Raw genomic sequence first — 18,131 nt, forward strand, 5'->3', positions numbered from 1 at the left:
CAAAACCCAAGACTGTCATTAAGTAAGGCTGTTATGTTGTCCACCACTAACACTGCCTTACTTCCTTACTGAAACCTCTTAGTGCCATACATTTGTCCCTTTCTTTCAGGTGACTCTGACCTGCAAGGGAACTGGCAACTAAGTGGGCTTTTTTATATATTTTTTGTTGCTCTTGGCCAGTTTCCTCTCTAACATAAAAAAAAGACTTTGAAACACTCCTGTGCCACACCTCCACTACATATCAAAGGCACTACTTCAAATCACACAAGTTTTCAAGGGTGTTTTTTACAGTTGTGGCGACAGAGTAACAAGATTTCCACACCATTAAGAAAAACACACTCTCGAGAGGCTGACTGACCATCATATCAAAGGCACTACTTCAAATCACACAAGTTTTCAAGGGTGTTCTTACAGTTGTAGCGACAGAGTAACAAGATTTCTACATCATTAAGAAAAGCACACTCTTGAGAAGCTGACTGACCATCTCTGTGGCTTCTGAAAATAATCATAGTAAGGGAGAAAGTGTTTCAGAACGAGTCTTACTTTGATGTTTCAGGATTCATTAATTACCCATGATGGTTTTTTATCTTACTAATTTCTTTTGGATGAAACTGAAGAACTTGTGCCATAAACTATTATTTCCCGACTGACTGCTCTCACATCAACAGTTTTGGATTCTGGAGTTATGCATGAACATGTACAACCCAGCCTCACTCCTCAGCATCCACTGGCTGGCTGGACACACACCTGCACATGAGGGACAGTGATGAGGTGCTGTGGCTTGAGGCTGTCAAAGTTGTGTCGATGAGCCAGCACGCCCGCCACCAACCGCCCCTCCTCCTCCAGCTTCTTGAGGGAGTGGTGCTCACGGCTCCTCAGCGGCCCAAAGGAACCCAAGTGCTGCGGAGAGACACATGCAAGACTCTTCATTCCATTCCTGTTATAGTCTGTGTACTCTAAAGTGGTTCCTGGATCTGGGTTTGAATGGTCTCCCAGGGAATGCGTGGTAGTCAGATCTTGAGGAAAACCATGAGCTGTCCTTGTAATAAGTGCATTGATCAACAGAAAACAAGTAATATTCACATCAAATCAATTACGTTATCAATAAGCTACAATGTGTTTGAAATCCAGGAGCCATTTTAGAGTTGACAGACTATATATAGTTAGGTTAGGTTAGCAAGACCATTCCAGTGCATACCACACAAATACTACATTCCTTCCAGCTAGTGACATTCCCTTGTATTTGGTGACTTTGGGTGTTTATAGTCTTGTTTCAGGAGGCATGTGTGTCTTTCCTGCCTGCTTCTGTATTGCCTCCTACCTCAGACTTGCACCATCTCAAGGGGAAGACTCTTAGACACTTCTCAAATTTTAGGTAATCCTTTTTTAGACAATGTATTCTTTAGGGACTCAAAACTTCAATTGATCTTTTGTAAGTGTTTTTGTTGCCCAGACCAAAAAAAAGTATAGAAGACATACCATTTACATACCTTCCATTCATACCACTCACTTTTATACTCACTCACAGTCCAAGTCTAGCATTTTTAACTAAGAGATTCCCCCCTCCCCAGCAGTCACACACACCTGTAGGAGCTGCAGGGCATGTCTGAGGTGTGTGTAGAGGAAGAGGTCCAGCTGGGCACTGCTGGTGACCACAGGCTGGCTGGTGTCTGGCTGGCAGGAAGCTGCGAGCAGGGCTGCTGTTTCCTTGTTCTTCTTCTCCTCACATGCCTGTTTTTTGGGAAGACAAGTTAAGACACATTCAAAAGTTACTTCAGTCAAATACTTAGAACTTCCTGCTACTATTCATCCACTTTTCTATTTTGACTTGCACAGAGAACATGCCAAGATATGATGAACAGGTTGCTTCAGTCAAACAAAGATTTCCTACCACTATTCATCCCTCTACTTGCCTTCCCTGACACAAAAGAAGGGAGAGATTACATGGGAGAATGGACCACTGGAACCATGGAGACATAGTAACATTAATCTTTCTCTGCCTTCCCTGGCATCATGAGGCAGAACAAAGAAATTATATGGAAGAAAAAACAAGAGTGATTATGGAAATAAAACAACTACAATGACATCATGACAGGAGCAAACACTCACATCAGGATGGTCGTCCTCGAAGTCGTCATCACAGACAGCGTTCAGGAAGTCAAAGCACTCGAGGGCAGACTCCACCGAGAGGCTGATCTCTGAGGTGTTGCTGTCCCGGCGGCTGCGGCAGTTCTGCAAGAGGGAGTTAGGGGTTCTCAGTCACTCTACCCTGGACAGACGACTTGATGGCTGCTACGTGACAGTCACACCGGCTGTCTCTGAGTCAACATGTAAAGCTCTGGGTGGTGCTGGTGACTTGAGGTGAAAAGTTAGCCGTCTACAAGAAAATGAACACATGAGAAAGGCTGCAACAGACTACTACTTCATCCACCAATGCCCAAGATTTTACTCTGCAAGTACATAGTGTGACCAGACTGAAAACTCTACAAGACTGAAGCACAACATTGACAGACTGAGGTGTGAGGCAGCGGCTCGGCAGACTGAGAGTCGGACACGCCAGTGAAGGTGTCGCTCAGCATCAGTAATACAAAAGTGTGAACAGTGACAATAGAGAATATCTGAAACAGGGAGAACATTTGCATTCACAGAACCTTTTAACAATGAATCATTAGACATTTCTCAATAGTACATACATACAAGAGTGTACATATGCTGCATGCTGTGAACAGAGTACATACATGATCATCTAGAAGTGTTCCTGAGTGCAAGGAAAGGACTGAGACACTACTGCTGCTGTATGCTTTCCAAGGGATACGAAGGGACAGCAAGATGGGTGAAGCTGTACAGAGGCATGGCCAGCCAGCCATTCTGTGAGTCAGCAGCGAGTCAACAGAGGTCAAGGAGTCTGAGGAAAGCAACCGTTATCCACTCCCCACACTAGGCGTGAATGAAGCAGGAGTGGAGGGACTTGCCGTTAGTGGAGTAGAAGCAAGTTAGTGGTACGGAAACACAAGCAGTTAGTGAGTCGGCCGTGACCAGACAGCCACTCTCTTGACGGACTACATGCACCGGTACCCTCCTGAAGCTTGGCCAGGTCAGTATTAGCAGGGCTAGTCGGGTTACTGTGGTACTAATAAAGTGTATCCCAGAGCTTATACTCACTTCAGGATAATACTCATCATCATCATCACCATGATCATCATCATCATCAATATCATCACACTCTGCACTGAGGAAATCAAAGCATTCTAAGGCTGACTCAACCAAGAGGCTGATGTCTGAGGCACTGCTCCCCCTCCTACTGCTGCACGTCTGTAACATGTGAACTCTTCTTTACAACACCATTGAATCACGCTGAAAAGTGTTTCAAACGCCTACACACTGAAGCTGGCAAAGCATTGGGCGTGTCAGCTCTGTCTGTGTGTGTGTGTGTGTGTGTGTGTGTGTGTGTGTGTGTGTGTGTGTGTGTGTGTGAGTGAGTGAGTGAGTGAGTGAGTGAGTGAGTGAGTGAGTGAGTGAGTGAGTGAGTGAGTGAGTGAGTGTGTGTGTGTGTGTGTGTGTGTGTGTGTGTGTGTGTGTGTGTGTGTGTGTGTGTGTGTGTGTGTGTGTGTGTGTGTGTGTGTGTGTGTGTGTGTGTGTGTCAGCTACTCATAATTCCAGCATTACACATGAATGTTACTTCCTGGCGGTGTGAGGTGTGCCACATCAAGTGTCTGTACACCAGTGTAAAGAAATGCTGCTAATGAAGGAGTAAATACACTCAAGGCATCAAACTTAAACCTAACCTTAAAAAAAAAAAATCTGCTTAAACTGACATTGAGAAAATACTGCAGGGAAAAGTGTAATTAGGCATTAGTTGTTCCCCAAACCTAGGCTATGAGTGAGAGGCTTGGTGGTGTGTTGCCTCCAGCACTACGCAGCAGTCAGCCTCAGAGAAATGATGGTGAAGAGACTTTAATATGTACATGTTATTTGTCACCTTGTTGCTGTACAAGTTACTCTCCTCAATAATGTACACGTGTACTACTGGTGTGAATGTGACCAAAGCTGGCACAGACGGGGTAACATATTACAGAAATGGTTAAAGGCATCAGTGAGAACAAATAAACCAAAAAATCAAATTTCTCAAATTATTCTCAGCTGATCAAAGGCTAAGAGTTACACAATGTTGTACTGTATGTTAATGATATTATGACAGTTTACATCAACATTAGTCCTGTATCTCAGTGTTAATGGCATGCTTTATATGCAACACAGGTGCCACACAGGCGGACACACAGGGGCCAGGGTGGCACCACTCCTGTGCGTCAGGGAGGTGTTGCCAAGCCCAGAGTGTGAAGGGACAAGGAAACACTTCACAGGTCAGAGAAGTGAATGAGTTGATAAGTTACTCAGCAAGCTGGTCAGGACGGTGGTGTGTCCAGCACAGGAGTGGGAGGCAATTAGGTGCGCCTCTCACTCTACTGAACTCTGATCTAAAGTTTAGTTCATGGAATTCAGTTGCATTGGAAATTATTTTGCTTCAAGTTTCAAGAGCAGAAAATTTTAAGAGAAAATTACTGCAATTTAAAAATAAAGTAAAGCTTGAACAAGAAGTAGATTTATCAGACAAAGTGAAGAGAGTGAAACAAGTAGCAGTACTTATGTACAAGAGATGCAGCACAACTTTGCTATGGAGATAAAGAGTTCAGTCGTAGGGAAGGAGACTTGCAGGCGGTGGTGGAGACGGCTCGCCCCACCAGGCCACTGTGCCGCAACACTACACACCACACACCACACACACAACACTACACGTCAGACAAGCCATGCATGGGGACAGGCGGTGGGGTGCGGCAACACACGGTGCGTCACACGGGACGAGCCACGAGCTGCCACGCTGGGCAGTGTTTACAGCCACGCCTGGCTGGCTGTGATGCTGTCTGGCCTCACCACAGATGCCAGGCTGACTAAGGCTGTGTGCTTACAGGGGAACTGTACACAGGAGGGCAAGTGCCTGGGGCTTATAGCGATGAAGAGAGAGAAGGGAGGCAGCTGAGGCGTCAGGACGAGTCTCAGGGCACACAGAGGGTACCTTATGTCTGACTGTGATGGAGCAGACAGCTTCATTACAGACACCACACATCACTGTACCACTGAAGGAAGCCTGCACTCACTGGCTCAACTCATCAAATATACAACTACCACTGCTTCCTTACGCTGCTCTATTTTCTGTTTTATCTATTTATTTAGTCTTCTTATGTCAATGATATTCCTTACAATCAGTTTATTTTTTTTTAAATATTCATCTACAAGAGGTGATATTTCCTAAATTGTCTCTTTATATCAAGTCTTCATGCATCATTAGTGCTTTCTATAATATTTTTTTCACTATTTTTTTTTTTTTTTTTTTCAATCTCCAGGTTTTCTAATCTCTACCTTCCATCTTTGCCATCTTGTGCACTTCCATTCATTCTTCACATGCACTCTATCCATGGTCCAATATTCCTCTTCACCTTGTCATCTGTTCTGTGGCTTTTCTCTCTCCTTCCATCTTCTCCCTCTCACTGCCACACACCTTCTCCTCCTCAGACACTCCTTGCTCTTGTCTTCAAAAAATCTCATTACACTTTCTTCATTACTTCTTTCTTCTCCTTTGACTTTTACTTTCCTTCCTTCCTCTTTTCTCTTCTTCTTTCAATATGTAATTTCCTTTGTGCCAATTGTAGTCTTTCTTCCTTTAAATATGGCTTTCATCTCCTCCTTTGACACTTTTCTCCGTTCCTTCACTGGTTAAACCCTTCCTCTTTTCTCTTCTCCTTTCAGTATATATTATTTCCTTTTTGCCAATCTTGATCTTTTTCCTTTAAACATTTCTTTCATCTACTTTTGACATATCTCATCCCTTTTTTTACAATATCAAAATCCTTCTTTTTTTCCTTCCAATAAATAATTCCCTTTCTACCAGTTACATCTTCTCTTCCTACTCCACAATCATCATCTAATTTCCTTTTTCCTACAAACTACTTCCACTCTCCTTCCTTTCCCTGTTCAGGCAAGTTTCCCTCACACCACTACACATCCTACAGCCTTTCCTTGTCCCTTCACACACACACACACACACACACACACACACACACACACACACACACACACACACACACACACACCCTCGCCTCTTTTTTTCTCTTTATTCTCTCGCCTCAACTATTTCCAAGACCACAGAGATGACTAGCTCGGTTCTCAAGAGTATTTCTACAGTTAATAACAGAAATCTTGTCACTCTGCCTCTAGAACTATTCAGATAAGTACCCCCTAAACACCACTGCACAGCCTACAGCCTTTCCTTGTCCCTTCACACACATAGCCTCCCTCGCCATGCCCTGCCCTGCCACCTACCCTGCACATGTCATCCAGGTCCAGCACTGCCTCCTCCAGCGTGTGCAGCTGCGGGAACTGTCCTTGAATGTCCTCCAGGCAAGTCCGCAGCCGACTCACAACCTGCAGGACAAAAAAGTGTGGGTGGTTTTTTCATTTTCTTTTTTCTTTTGTTTGTGTTTTGCTTGCCTGAACTGTAATGAAGTTTGTCGGTACAGGAAGATAAAGGAGTGTAGGTGGTGGTGGTGGTGGTAGTGTTGTTGTTGTTGTTGTTGGTGGTGGTGGTAGTGTTGTTGTTGGTAGTGGTGGTTGTCTAGTAGTAGTAGTAGTAGTAGTAGTAGTAGTAGTAGTAGTAGTAGTAGTAGTAGTAGTAGTAATAGTGGTTGTAGTAGTAGAGGTAAACTGCACTTGATTTTCCTACAAGTTTTTTGAGGTCATAACAATGTCATTACCTTAAAAAAAGATGAAAAACCACTTAGAAAAGACACAAGCTAAGTTTCTCAACAACAATTACCAAATCTTTAATCAATGGAAAGTTAAATAAGGGAACAGAACTCATTAGAAAGTAGTAGTAGTAGTAGTAGTAGTAGTAGTAGTAGTAGTAGTAGTAGTAGTAGTAGTAGTAGTAGTAGTAGTAGTAGTTGGAGTAGCAGAAGCAATAGTAGCTAGTAATAACAACCATCAACTTCAAACTCCCTTCCACTTCTAATCTTTCTTCCACCTCTCCTTATCTTTCCACCACCAAGACACACACCAGCCACATACCAGCATCAGGACCCACACTGCAGGGCCACAGGGGCTACAGGGACTCACTCACCTTCTTCAGGGTCATGGGTGGGTTGGCCTCATCCCAGGTGTGTCCCTCTCCCCACTTGAAGGACTCTGGTTCAGTGGCCAGGAGGTCCAACTGCTGTGAGAGGGACTGTGACATGGTGGGGGAGAGGCCGGTGGAGTAGGATGAGAGGTGAGAGAAGGAGCGCGACATCATATCCATGTTGGAGCCTTGCGAGATGCTGAACTGTGGGAGTCAAGTGAGGAGAGGGTGTGTTAGCCTGGTTTTGTAGATAATTGTGTTCTTTCTCTCCAGTTTGTGACGTCTTTAGTAGAGATAACTCTTGATTTACACGATAGATGCGTTCCAAAAGGCATCGCGTATTTCAAAATTCACATAAAACAAACTTGTAATTCTCATAAGAAACAATAGATAATAGGGGGGATGCAGGATATTTTTTCGGTCGCATATTAACAAAAACGCGTAAATTAAACACGCGTAAATCAAGAGTTACCTGTATTGTTGTAATTATGTCATATCATAACACTTTTTTTTTGTTACATCAGACATTACTATCCAGCTCCACCTAACTCCCAGTGCACCTTGTAGTGGTCTAACTCTTAAGCTAACTAGAGTATGTCTTATCTTTCCATCTTCTGACACACCTATCAAGAATCTGCAAGAGGTTGTGTTGTCAGGCCTACACGAGGTAGTCCCTGTATGAGCAAAGCTATCTAATTCCATCTATCCCCATCCATAAATTTATCTAATCTTTTTTTAAAGCTTCGTATTGACTCAGCACTAACAACATGACCACTGAGTCCATTCCACTCATCAACCAGTTTCTTCCCATTTCTCTTGTCATGCAGGCAGTAAGAGGGAGGTTTCAAGACATTTGTTCCTTAATTTTGGCTAACTCTTCACTTCTCTTTAAGGAAACCAACACTTAAGTGGGCCTCTTTTTGTAATATTTTGTTGCCCTTGGCTGGCTTCCCTCCTGCATAAAAAAAAAAGGTAACCCACTGCTAGTCTAGATCTCACTGCACTCCACACTCGTCAAACTCTACAGACAATTCCCTGCACTTCTAGATGTGACACAGGTACGACTGGTGTGGTGAAGTGGTGTGGTGAGGAGCAGTACCTGGGAGTATCTGGCCCACTGCTCCACCCGACTCTCCTTCTTGCGCACCAGAGTGAAGTTACCGGTGTTGTCGCACTGAGGGCTGGCAGAGTCCCGGCCGTCAAACAGTATTGAGTCCTGCAACACACATCAAAGCTTTCATGGTTTCCATCTAGTGTCACAAGGCTGGACACTCTCTCATAACAAATCAAATGAAATAAGCTAATAATATCAACTGATTACCTTATATGAAAGTATTAATAAAATATCTTAACTCTGGAATTATGGATGAAAACACACACACACACACACACACACACACACACACACACACACACAGAATACAGTTTGCTTGTTTTCAGACTGGTAGGTTATCAAAGTCTCCCTGACCACACACAAACACTCCTTCCACCTCTAACTCTCAGTGTGCAGCAAGGCAAGAGAGACCCACCTGGCTGTCACTTCTCCTGGACAGGCCCTGGTAATCTGACACGGGACTGTTGCTGTCGGTGCGGGTGGACAGGGCGGCGTGGGAGGACAGGAGGCCCCGGTACTCAGACAGGGGACTGGCGCTGTCGGCTGTTGAGCTTCGTGCGGACATGCTGCCAAAGCTGCTGTCATGATCACACTCTGGGGACAAGTTGCTGTCCTTGCCAGAGGGAACCTGTGGAGGAACAAACACACACACACACCATCAGTGGCAAGAAAGGAAGAAGAAAGAAGAAAGAAGAAAAGGAAAGATAAGAAAGTAGGGAAACACTTATCAGAAGCAAGAAAGAAGAAGAAGAGAAAGAATGAAATATAGAGAAAGAAAGAAACTAAACAAATAAATAAATAACAGTAACAATCTATCAATCTGATTATACACCAGGCCAGCAATCCAACACAAGGCAGCCCAGACAAGGTAACACACACTCATACACACACCACTCACACACTCTGCCCTGTCAGCCCCAGTGGATAGAAACAGTCTTGTCCATGGCCCCACTACACCCACAAACCTTAGGCACTCCACACAGCCACACACCTCCACAACAAACCCCAACCCACTACACCTACAAACCTTAGGCACTACATATACACACACCTCCACAACAAAGGTCACCCCTCTACACCCACAAACCTCAGGCACTCCACACACAGCCACACACCTCCACAAGGCCCAACAGAACACAATGGCTAATCCCTGCCCTTACATAACAAAACTGCTCTCTCACCTGCACCTGCTCCAGTACTGAGACCACAACAGAAGCAAGAGTACTTATAACAGAATGCCCTTCACTCTGTCCAGGTTCATATCCAAATGGGGCCCCAACACACCCACACACAATAAAACACTCAGGCTTGTATTATCAAACAGTTCTGCACTTCACCTCCACTATTTCAAAAGGCTCTATTTAAATTTATACAAAGTTTTTTAAGGTGTTTTTATGGTTCTAGAGGCAGATTGACAAGATTTCTACATTATCAACTGGAAAAACAGTCTTGAAAACTCCGTTAATCATCTCTGTGGCCTTGGAAAATAGTCGTGGTGAGAGAGCAAAGCGTTTCCGAATCCAGGTCTAAGAGGAAGGTGTATTAAGGCACAGAGGACAGAGAGACAGACAGACAGACAGACAGACAGATAGACAGATGGACACTCACACCAGCAACAGTGTTTGGGGGCGAGGAGCTGAGAGGATGCAGGACGGGCAGGCGCCTCTTGTTGCCCGGGGAAGTGGCAGACATGCTGGGCGTCCTCATCAGTCCATCCTCTATCACTCCATCGAGAGGACTGTGTGGAGGGACAAAGAGTGTGTTGACAAGTGGCCTCCGTTGTGTGTTGTGTGAGTGGCTTCTGTGTGTTCCAGCTGCCTATTGGAAAGGAGCTGCTCAAAATGTGTGTGTTCAACTGAGTGTCTTAAGGTGTATGTGAGTGTGTGGGGGTACCTAGTTGTATTTACCTAGTTGTAGTTTTACAGGGCCTGGGTTTTGTGTATGTGTGTGTGTGGGTGACTGTGGGTGACTCTGGGTGTGAGTAAGGATGAGAGAGGCTAGAATTGGATGCCTTTTTTTCTTTTGTGGGATTAGTAGCTAAGTGTGGGTGTGTGTGAGTAACTGTGGATGGCTGCGCGTGTTGGGGTTGGTAGGTGTGTGTAGGTGTATAGGATGATAAAATGTGTAGTTGGGGAGAGAGAGAGAGAGAGAGAGAGAGAGAGAGAGAGAGTGTAGGGTGAATATAGGGTGAGGACATTGATGTATAGGGTGACTAAGTGTATGGGATATAAATTGCTTTTGATAGAGAAGAGGAGACACATACAAATTGCCTTCGAATGTTGGCTGTGTTGAAGGAAGTGTTGCATTAGGTAAAGCTGCACCAGGCAAACAAAATACTCTCATTAAACAGGCAACAAACACATCCTGACAAGTGTATGGAGAAATTCATTGTATTTTGTCCATTGATGCTTACTGGAGTGCATTATGAGGAGGTAATGTGTACTAAACTATCATGAATACACAGAGTTATGTTCTTTCTTTATAGGAGAGGCTCTGATCAAAGCCTACAAAATGTTTAACCCCTTCAATATCATGACACATTTCCATATTCATTTTGTTTACTATTTGGTGATTTTATACACCTTCAGAAACTTATGTGGGAGATTAAAATAGTGAGGACTGGCCATTAATCTTCTGTCCTCCATAAACCCTTCCTAATGTAAATGAAATGGTCTAATTGTACGCAAATCTCAAGGTAAAAATGTGGCCCAGTATTGAAGGGGTTAAAAATAATAATAAATGAATGAATAATGTTGAAGAGGACAGGTTACTGAGGTGCTAGTCTCTATAGGAAAGGGACATAAGGATATGCATTCCTATCTATACACTGAGAGCAATGGGTGGCGCTGCTGCCTACCACAAAACACCCTCAAGAAACTGACTCTCAATATGTTTTTTAAGTTAATTTCAAGGACCAATATAATCTTTAAGCATTGTCTGTAAATGTGGCCACAACCAAATCATGAACTAACTCTAAACACAGCACATTTTAACCCCTAGAGGCAATTTTTCTTTCTTTCTCTTTACAATTTTTAGTGTTTGATTCTGTGGCAACTCACTTCCAGGTGATGACCAGGTTGAGCTTGAGTGAGCCGGAAGGGTTGAGGTTGACGGTCATGAGCTGCGGGTGTGGGGAGAACAAATCCTTGGTCTCACACACCTTGTTGCCGATCACCACCGTCTTGCCCAGCACCCGCACCTCCACCGCCTTGATCAGCAGCTGCGGGAGGGACACTGCTCACTGCTGACACTTGTACACACACACACACACACACACACGGTAGCTCAGTGGTTAGAGCGCTGGTTTCACAAGCCAGAGGACCGGGGTTCGATTCCCCGGCCGGGTGGAGATATTTGGGTGTGTCATCTTTCACGTGTAGCCCCTGTTCACCTAGCAGTGAGTAGGTACGGGATGTAAATCGAGGAGTTGTGACCTTGTTGTCCCGGTGTGTGGTGTGTGCCTGGTCTCAGGCCTATCCCAAGATCGGAAATAATGAGCTCTGAGCTCGTTCCGTAGGGTAACGTCTGGCTGTCTCGTCAGAGACTGCAGCAGATCAAACAGTGAAACACACACACACACACACACACACACACACACACACACACACACACACACTGGTGGCGGTCTCTTGGGAGTTTAGCAGTGTTAGAAGCTATGAAGTGGATTGTTTGTATAAGTCTACCAATCTGTACTTAATGGGCACAGAAAAGTCATCAAGAAACAGTGGATAGTAGTAATAAGTGTGGGCAGCACATTGAGTTCTCACCATCTGACATTAAAACCAATGCACTATCCAATCTGTTTTTGTTTTGTTTTTTTCCTTTTTTTTTTTTTTTTGTTCCCCATTTTTTTTTGTTGACAGTGATTTTGGAACTAATTATGATCTTAAGGCAACTTCAGCAACATAGTGACAAAATTAAGTACTTCAGGAAAAAAAAGGGAAAAAATAAAGGAAGAACAGAAGAAAACCATTATTAAAAGGGTAAAAGAAGGGTGGAAAAATAAAGGAAGAACAGAAGAAAACCACCATTATTAAGGAAAAAAAAGGGGGAGAGGGATAAATAAAGGAAGCACAGAGAAAAACTGCCATTATTTGTCTCTCCCGTGGCCAGTGTGAGAGTTGTCGCCGCCTCACCATCTCGCCAATGAGTCCCTTGATGACGGTGCGCTGGTTGTCCCACGTCTGAGTATTGTCCTTGCACACCCGCCCTCGGGACTTCCACTTCTGTGTGCCGTGCTTCAGCGTCACCTCGAACACGTCTCCTGGACACAGCCGAGCAAACCCCTGGATTCCTGCCAACCCAATCACAACTGTTACCCTCACTGCACTGCCTGGCTGGACCTCATAACACAGGGACTGCCAACTGTAGGTCTCACACAGTCTTGTACCTTCCCTTATATTCTCATGCTCTTTTATTCTCATAAACTATCTTATTATTTGATAAGTCTGAAAAACTGTCTTCAGTCTCATACACTGTCTCAATATTTAGTTGAATGTCATTGACTGTCTTGGTGATTGCTTTAATCTCTAAAACTACTTCAGTCAAAATCAGAGAGAAATACAGTAAGTGAGTGTGTATACTGTACAGTGTTGCAAAATTAAATCTCTCATGCCAAACATTATCTGCTTTAGAGCATAAAAATCTTTACTCTATGCAAAGCAGCTGAATAAAAAATAATGACAATAATGAATAAATAAAAGAAATACGTATACAAACAAGTCTACAAAGTTATGTAAGAGTTACTCAAAAAAGAAATCCGTCTCTTTTATAACGACTACCAAATGCATAACAGAAACACAGGAGTAAAAATACTGAAAAATGCACAACTCCCCTTCAAAGAGCCACACAGAGTTACCGCCGAGCACTTTACCTTTCATCTCCAGAGTGAGTGTGCCGATGAGCTGCTCAATCTTCACCTCCAGGGCACACAGGGTCTCGGTGCACTCCCTGTAGCCGGACCGCACATTGCTCAGCGCCGACGCCTTTTCCTTCCCCGGGGACAGGGCGTACGCATAAGCCATTGACCGCACCTGCCAAGGTTTGAGGTGTGCTGACTTACTGTGTGACCCAATGTTTGCCAGGGTGACTTGTTGGGTGGAAATGTTGTAAATCAGGCAAAGGTGTTCATTGAGTGAAAGAAGGAGAGCTTTCAGGATTATAATGGTGAAAAATTGTGCCACTCTTAAATTATTTGTTTGCCGGGATGACTTGTTGGGTGGAAATATTTGTAAGTCAAGTAAAAGTGTTCATTGAGAGACAGAAGGAGAGGTTTCAGGATTCTAATGGTAAAAAATTGTGCCACTCTTAAATTATGCTGTAGAAAATGTGTGATAAATAAATAATGCTACAAATAATAATGTATGTATGGATTTTAGATCTTCCAGAAACAGAAGAGTCCTTAAATAATTCCCTGTATGCATTGTTAGTGCTCTGAACAAAACATTTCTTTTTTTTTTTTCCTTTTATTTCTTCCCTAATAAACTAAAGTGGCCTTGGAAGGAAAAAGAAAATCCCCACTACAGACCCAAGTGCAAAAAGATAATAGATAAAAAAGATACTACTAACTTAAACAGTGAGACGTGTGCTCCTAACATCTTAACACAGTAATTAGTCAACCACCACTGCTTAGAATGACTTGATTTATTGCCACCAGTACTGCATTGTGTCGTCTCCGGTGTGTGTGTGTGTGTGTGTGTGTGTATTTACCTAGTTGTAGTTTTACAGGGCCTGGGCTTTATGCTTGTATAGCCCCGTCTCCATATCTACACTTATCCAATTTCTCTTTAAAACTATGCACACTCGTTGCTGACACCACTTCTTCACTCAAACTGTTACACGTCTCAACATATCTTTGCGGGGAACTGTATTTTTTAACATCTCTCAGACGTGTGTGTGTGTGTGTGTGTGTGTGTGTGTGTGTGTGTGTGTGTGTGTGTGTGTGTGTGTGTGTGTGTGTGTGTGTGTGTGTGTGTGTGTGTATTTACTTAGTTGTATATTACAGGGGTTTAAGTGGGGCTCAAAGTGACCTGTCTCCATATCTAATGTATGGATTTACCTAGTTGTATTTACCTAGTTGAGGTTTACTGGAGGGGAGTAAACTCATGGTGTGCCATCTCTATACCTATTATCAAATTTCTCCTTAACCTCTTTAGTGCCAGGATGCATTTTCATATTCATTCTGGTTACTATTTTGGTGATTTTATGCAGGCTTAGAAATATATGTTGTGATTAGAAAAGTAAAGACTGCGCCCATTAATCTTTTGACCTCCATAAACCCTTCCTAATGCAAATAAGACTGTCTAATTGCACCTAAATTTAAGGTAAAAATAAGTCTCAGTACTGAAGGGGTTAAAAGTATGTGTGTGTGTGTGTGTGTGTGTGTGTGTGTGTGTGTGTGTGTGTGTGTGTGTGTGTGTGTGTGTGTGTGTGTGTGTGTGTGTGTGTGTGTGTGTGCAGTGGTGGTGGTGGTGGTGGTGGGTGCAGGACTCACCCCATCCCTGAGCTTCTGGTGGAGGGTGTACTGGTCCTGCAGGTCTTCCAGCTTGCTCAGGTGGTACTCCACTCGCTTGAGGTAGCGCTCCGCCGCCTTGATTTGCTGCACCAGGGGAGAGAACTGTCACTCTGGTGCTGTGAGGAGCCTGTCTGTGTGTCTGTGCCTCACCTAACACAGCTCCAATGGCTTCTTGAGTCATATAGTGATGTGTATTAAATCATATACTGAGGATTTTATATTACATGGTGAGGTCTTAGATTATTTAATGAGGTTCTAAATTATGTATGTTGTGAGATTACCAAGAAGTTAAATTATAAGACAAGATTGAATGGCGAGATTTGAAATTATATCAACCTTTATGCAAACTTTTAACATCATCAAAACTTAATCAAAGGTTAGTAACACAAAGTAAACCACACTAATATTCTCTATAGTTTCTCTCACTGTATGTCACAAATCCTTTAAGAATTATTAGTGTTTACTGCTGGAAAGTGAAGTGCAGCTTTGAAATAATCAGCAAAAGTCATGAAAACTGATCAGTGAGTGGAATCAACAGGATGAAGTCACTGGTGCAGGAAATCACACACCAAGAAACATCCTCTCTGTGGAAGACAACTGAAATTTTGCAAAATAGAAAGTGAAACTACTCTGATCTTTTTAATACAAGAGTGGCAATGATCAAGGGTAACAAAATACAAATATAAACAGACCCACTGAGGTGCCAGTCCATAGAGAAAAGTAAAAATGCTTAGCCAAAACCCAACGTTTCGAGGTGTGTTTCCCGCACCACTCACTGCCCCAAGACACACAAGGCAGGCGGCCAGAAGATGCTGCCTACATCTACGCTACAACACCAGCAGGCAGGCAGGCAGCGCATGACACACGTGGCACCGGCCAGGCCACGTCATGCACTACACACCGGTCCATGCTCTCACGGGGCACGCCGGAGTGACTGTTACAAGGCCATGCTAGAAAGTGACGGGACCTGATGCCGTCACACACATGCACACTGACACTGACTTGGGTGTAGGTTCAGAGAGAGACGTGAGAGAGAGAAGCACATGGAGGCATTATCAGTTAAACCATTTCATACAAGCATACACACATACTTAAACCGGCCAGTGAAGTACCTAAAATATACTAACGTCATGTATTTCTGATAAAGTGGCAATGAAAACAGGAAAAAGACAGCCTAACATGACAATATCAATGAGACAAATAGAGACCACTGGAACCACAACAAGTCTAAATAATAAGAATATATGTCACCAATCAGCAACAACCAGTACACAGTGGCTGGCTGGCTGGCTGGCTGGACTGAAAGGCTGAGAGGCTGAGAAGGTTGGGATGCTGGGATGACTGAGCAAGACAATCCCAAACAAGAATGCATATGCTATAGACTGACTGGGCTGAGCGGCTGAGACAACACAACACCACAGAACCAAGGGCACCAGTTCCCACATCAGCACCTCACCAAGATCTACCCACAGCACCCACTAAGCAACACATTCTGAAACACTTCTACCCAAAACTCAACTTCCAAAAAGGCTCTAGTCGAAGTGGCACAGGTTTTTAAGGACATTTTTACAGTTCTTGAGACAGATCAACAAGATTTCTGTATTATGAAGAGGAGAAAACACTTTAGAAAACCTGGCTAATCATCTCTGTGGCCTTTGAAAACAGTAGTGGTGAGAAAATAGAAAACCCAAGATTATAAAAGGCTAATATATAGTAAAAAAAATATTAGTTCTATAGACAAAACCCACCAAACTATCATTGTAAAGATTGCTTCTCACAGTCTAGAGTGAAAAATCTTAACCTAAATATCTTTCCCCTAGGAGAGTTAATAGACAAAACAACAACAACAACGACATAACCTAAATATCTTCCCCTAGGAGAATTAATAGACAAAACAACAACAACAACAACAACAGCAGCAGCAGCAGCAGCAGCAACAAATGAACCTGTCTGCATCTCGTGGTAAATTAAATGTTAGTATGTGTGTACATTTGTTTGGTGCCAAAAATTCCTGCCATTCCTTCACATTTTGTTTTTCTTTGTGTGTGTGTGTGTGTGTGTGTGTGTGTGTGTGTGTGTGTGTGTGTGTGTGTGTGTGTGTGTGTGTGTGTGTGTGTGTGTGTGTAAGTGCGTGTAGTCTAAACATTCTCTTCCTTGTTGTCACTGCAAATTCCTTCTCTCTCTCTCTCTCTCTAACCTACACCCATGCATCTGGTCTTCTCATGCTCATTAAAACTCATCAAGACACACCAGATTGAAACAAAAAAAAAAGGTGTAAAAAGGAAAGAAATCATTAATCAAGTCACTACCAAACACAAACTAACAAATTAATAAGTCATCTGGCCAGACATTAATATATACAGCAGCCCAATTAATAAGGACAGGAAGACACTATACAGCTAGACACAGAATAAGTTGCAGATGCTCCTCTCTCTTCCATACAGCAGGCCAAGAACTGAATTATTGAGATTCAGCCAACCTTGTGAAATGAATAAAAAAAAGAGAGAAAGAGAAAGAGAGAGAAAATGAGATCTATAAATACAAAATGCTGTACAGGAAGGAAGAATGGTTGAAATAAAAAGGTTATGAACAGGAGAAAAATTAAATAAAGTAAAGAGGAAAGGAGAGAAATGAAAAAAAGTGAAAAGATGGAATGAAAAGAATGAGATCTGGCCAGACTTGAGAGAGAGAGAGAGAGAGAGAGAGAGAGAGAGAGAGATCAAAAGTGGAGTTATTATAAAGGGAATGGCGAAGAAAGGGGGAATGAAATGAAAAGAGCTAAAAGAAAGTAAAAAGAAAAGAAAATAAATGAAAAAAGGAAAAAAAAGATGAATTGAGAAGAATGGTAAAGAAAATAAAGGAGAAAGAAAATGGAAAGAAAAAAAAAAGATAAAGAAAGGAAATAAATAAGAGAAAATAATAAAAAAAGTAGATAAAGAAATAGAGGAAAGAAAAACGGCAAATAAAAAAAAAAGAAATAATGAAAACAAGAACAAGAAAAAAGAAAAAAAGATGAAAGAAATACAATAAGGAAAATAAAAAATAACAAATAAAGGTAAACAGAAATAAGGAAAAAATTAGATAAATAAGTAAAAGAAGGAGAAAAGCACAACAAGAAGGAAACATGGCGGCATAATCAGCGAGTCAGCAGCACCTTGGCATTCCCTGCTGAGCTGCTGAGGTCAGGAAACACAAGGCACATTTAGACAGCGTGGGAAAAGAAAAAAGAAAAAAAAAATAGTTAGTGTTTTAGTAAGAAATACACACATGAGAGAGAGAGAGAGAGAGAGAGAGAGAGAGAGAGAGAGTAAAGGTGGTTGAAGTCCGTATATCAA

General features: G+C 42.8%; 1 protein-coding gene across 6 annotated transcripts in view; it reads right to left on the reverse strand.

The window, feature by feature from the left end:
* Positions 1 to 18,131, reverse strand: part of LOC123505773 (rho family-interacting cell polarization regulator 2-like) — a 141,121-nt gene that overhangs the window by 5,099 nt on the left and 117,891 nt on the right. For 4 of the 6 annotated variants that reach the window (XM_045257447.1, XM_045257448.1, XM_045257446.1 and 1 more), the window contains 13 exons: positions 14,776 to 14,880; positions 13,156 to 13,315; positions 12,419 to 12,576; positions 11,342 to 11,502; positions 9,891 to 10,020; positions 8,698 to 8,910; positions 8,268 to 8,384; positions 7,172 to 7,372; positions 6,376 to 6,477; positions 3,163 to 3,312; positions 2,110 to 2,232; positions 1,585 to 1,731; positions 748 to 900 (listed from right to left, as the gene is read on the reverse strand). In XM_045257447.1, the coding sequence (XP_045113382.1) occupies positions 748 to 900; positions 1,585 to 1,731; positions 2,110 to 2,232; positions 3,163 to 3,312; positions 6,376 to 6,477; positions 7,172 to 7,372; positions 8,268 to 8,384; positions 8,698 to 8,910; positions 9,891 to 10,020; positions 11,342 to 11,502; positions 12,419 to 12,576; positions 13,156 to 13,315; positions 14,776 to 14,880 (1,920 nt within the window). The remainder of the gene's footprint in view (positions 1 to 747; positions 901 to 1,584; positions 1,732 to 2,109; positions 2,233 to 3,162; positions 3,313 to 6,375; positions 6,478 to 7,171; positions 7,373 to 8,267; positions 8,385 to 8,697; positions 8,911 to 9,890; positions 10,021 to 11,341; positions 11,503 to 12,418; positions 12,577 to 13,155; positions 13,316 to 14,775; positions 14,881 to 18,131) is intronic. The other 2 variants (XM_045257450.1, XM_045257449.1) reach the window with 1 other exon arrangement.

The sequence above is a fragment of the Portunus trituberculatus genome, chromosome 18 (assembly GCF_017591435.1).
Source record: "Portunus trituberculatus isolate SZX2019 chromosome 18, ASM1759143v1, whole genome shotgun sequence".
NCBI lineage: Eukaryota > Metazoa > Arthropoda > Malacostraca > Decapoda > Portunidae > Portunus > Portunus trituberculatus.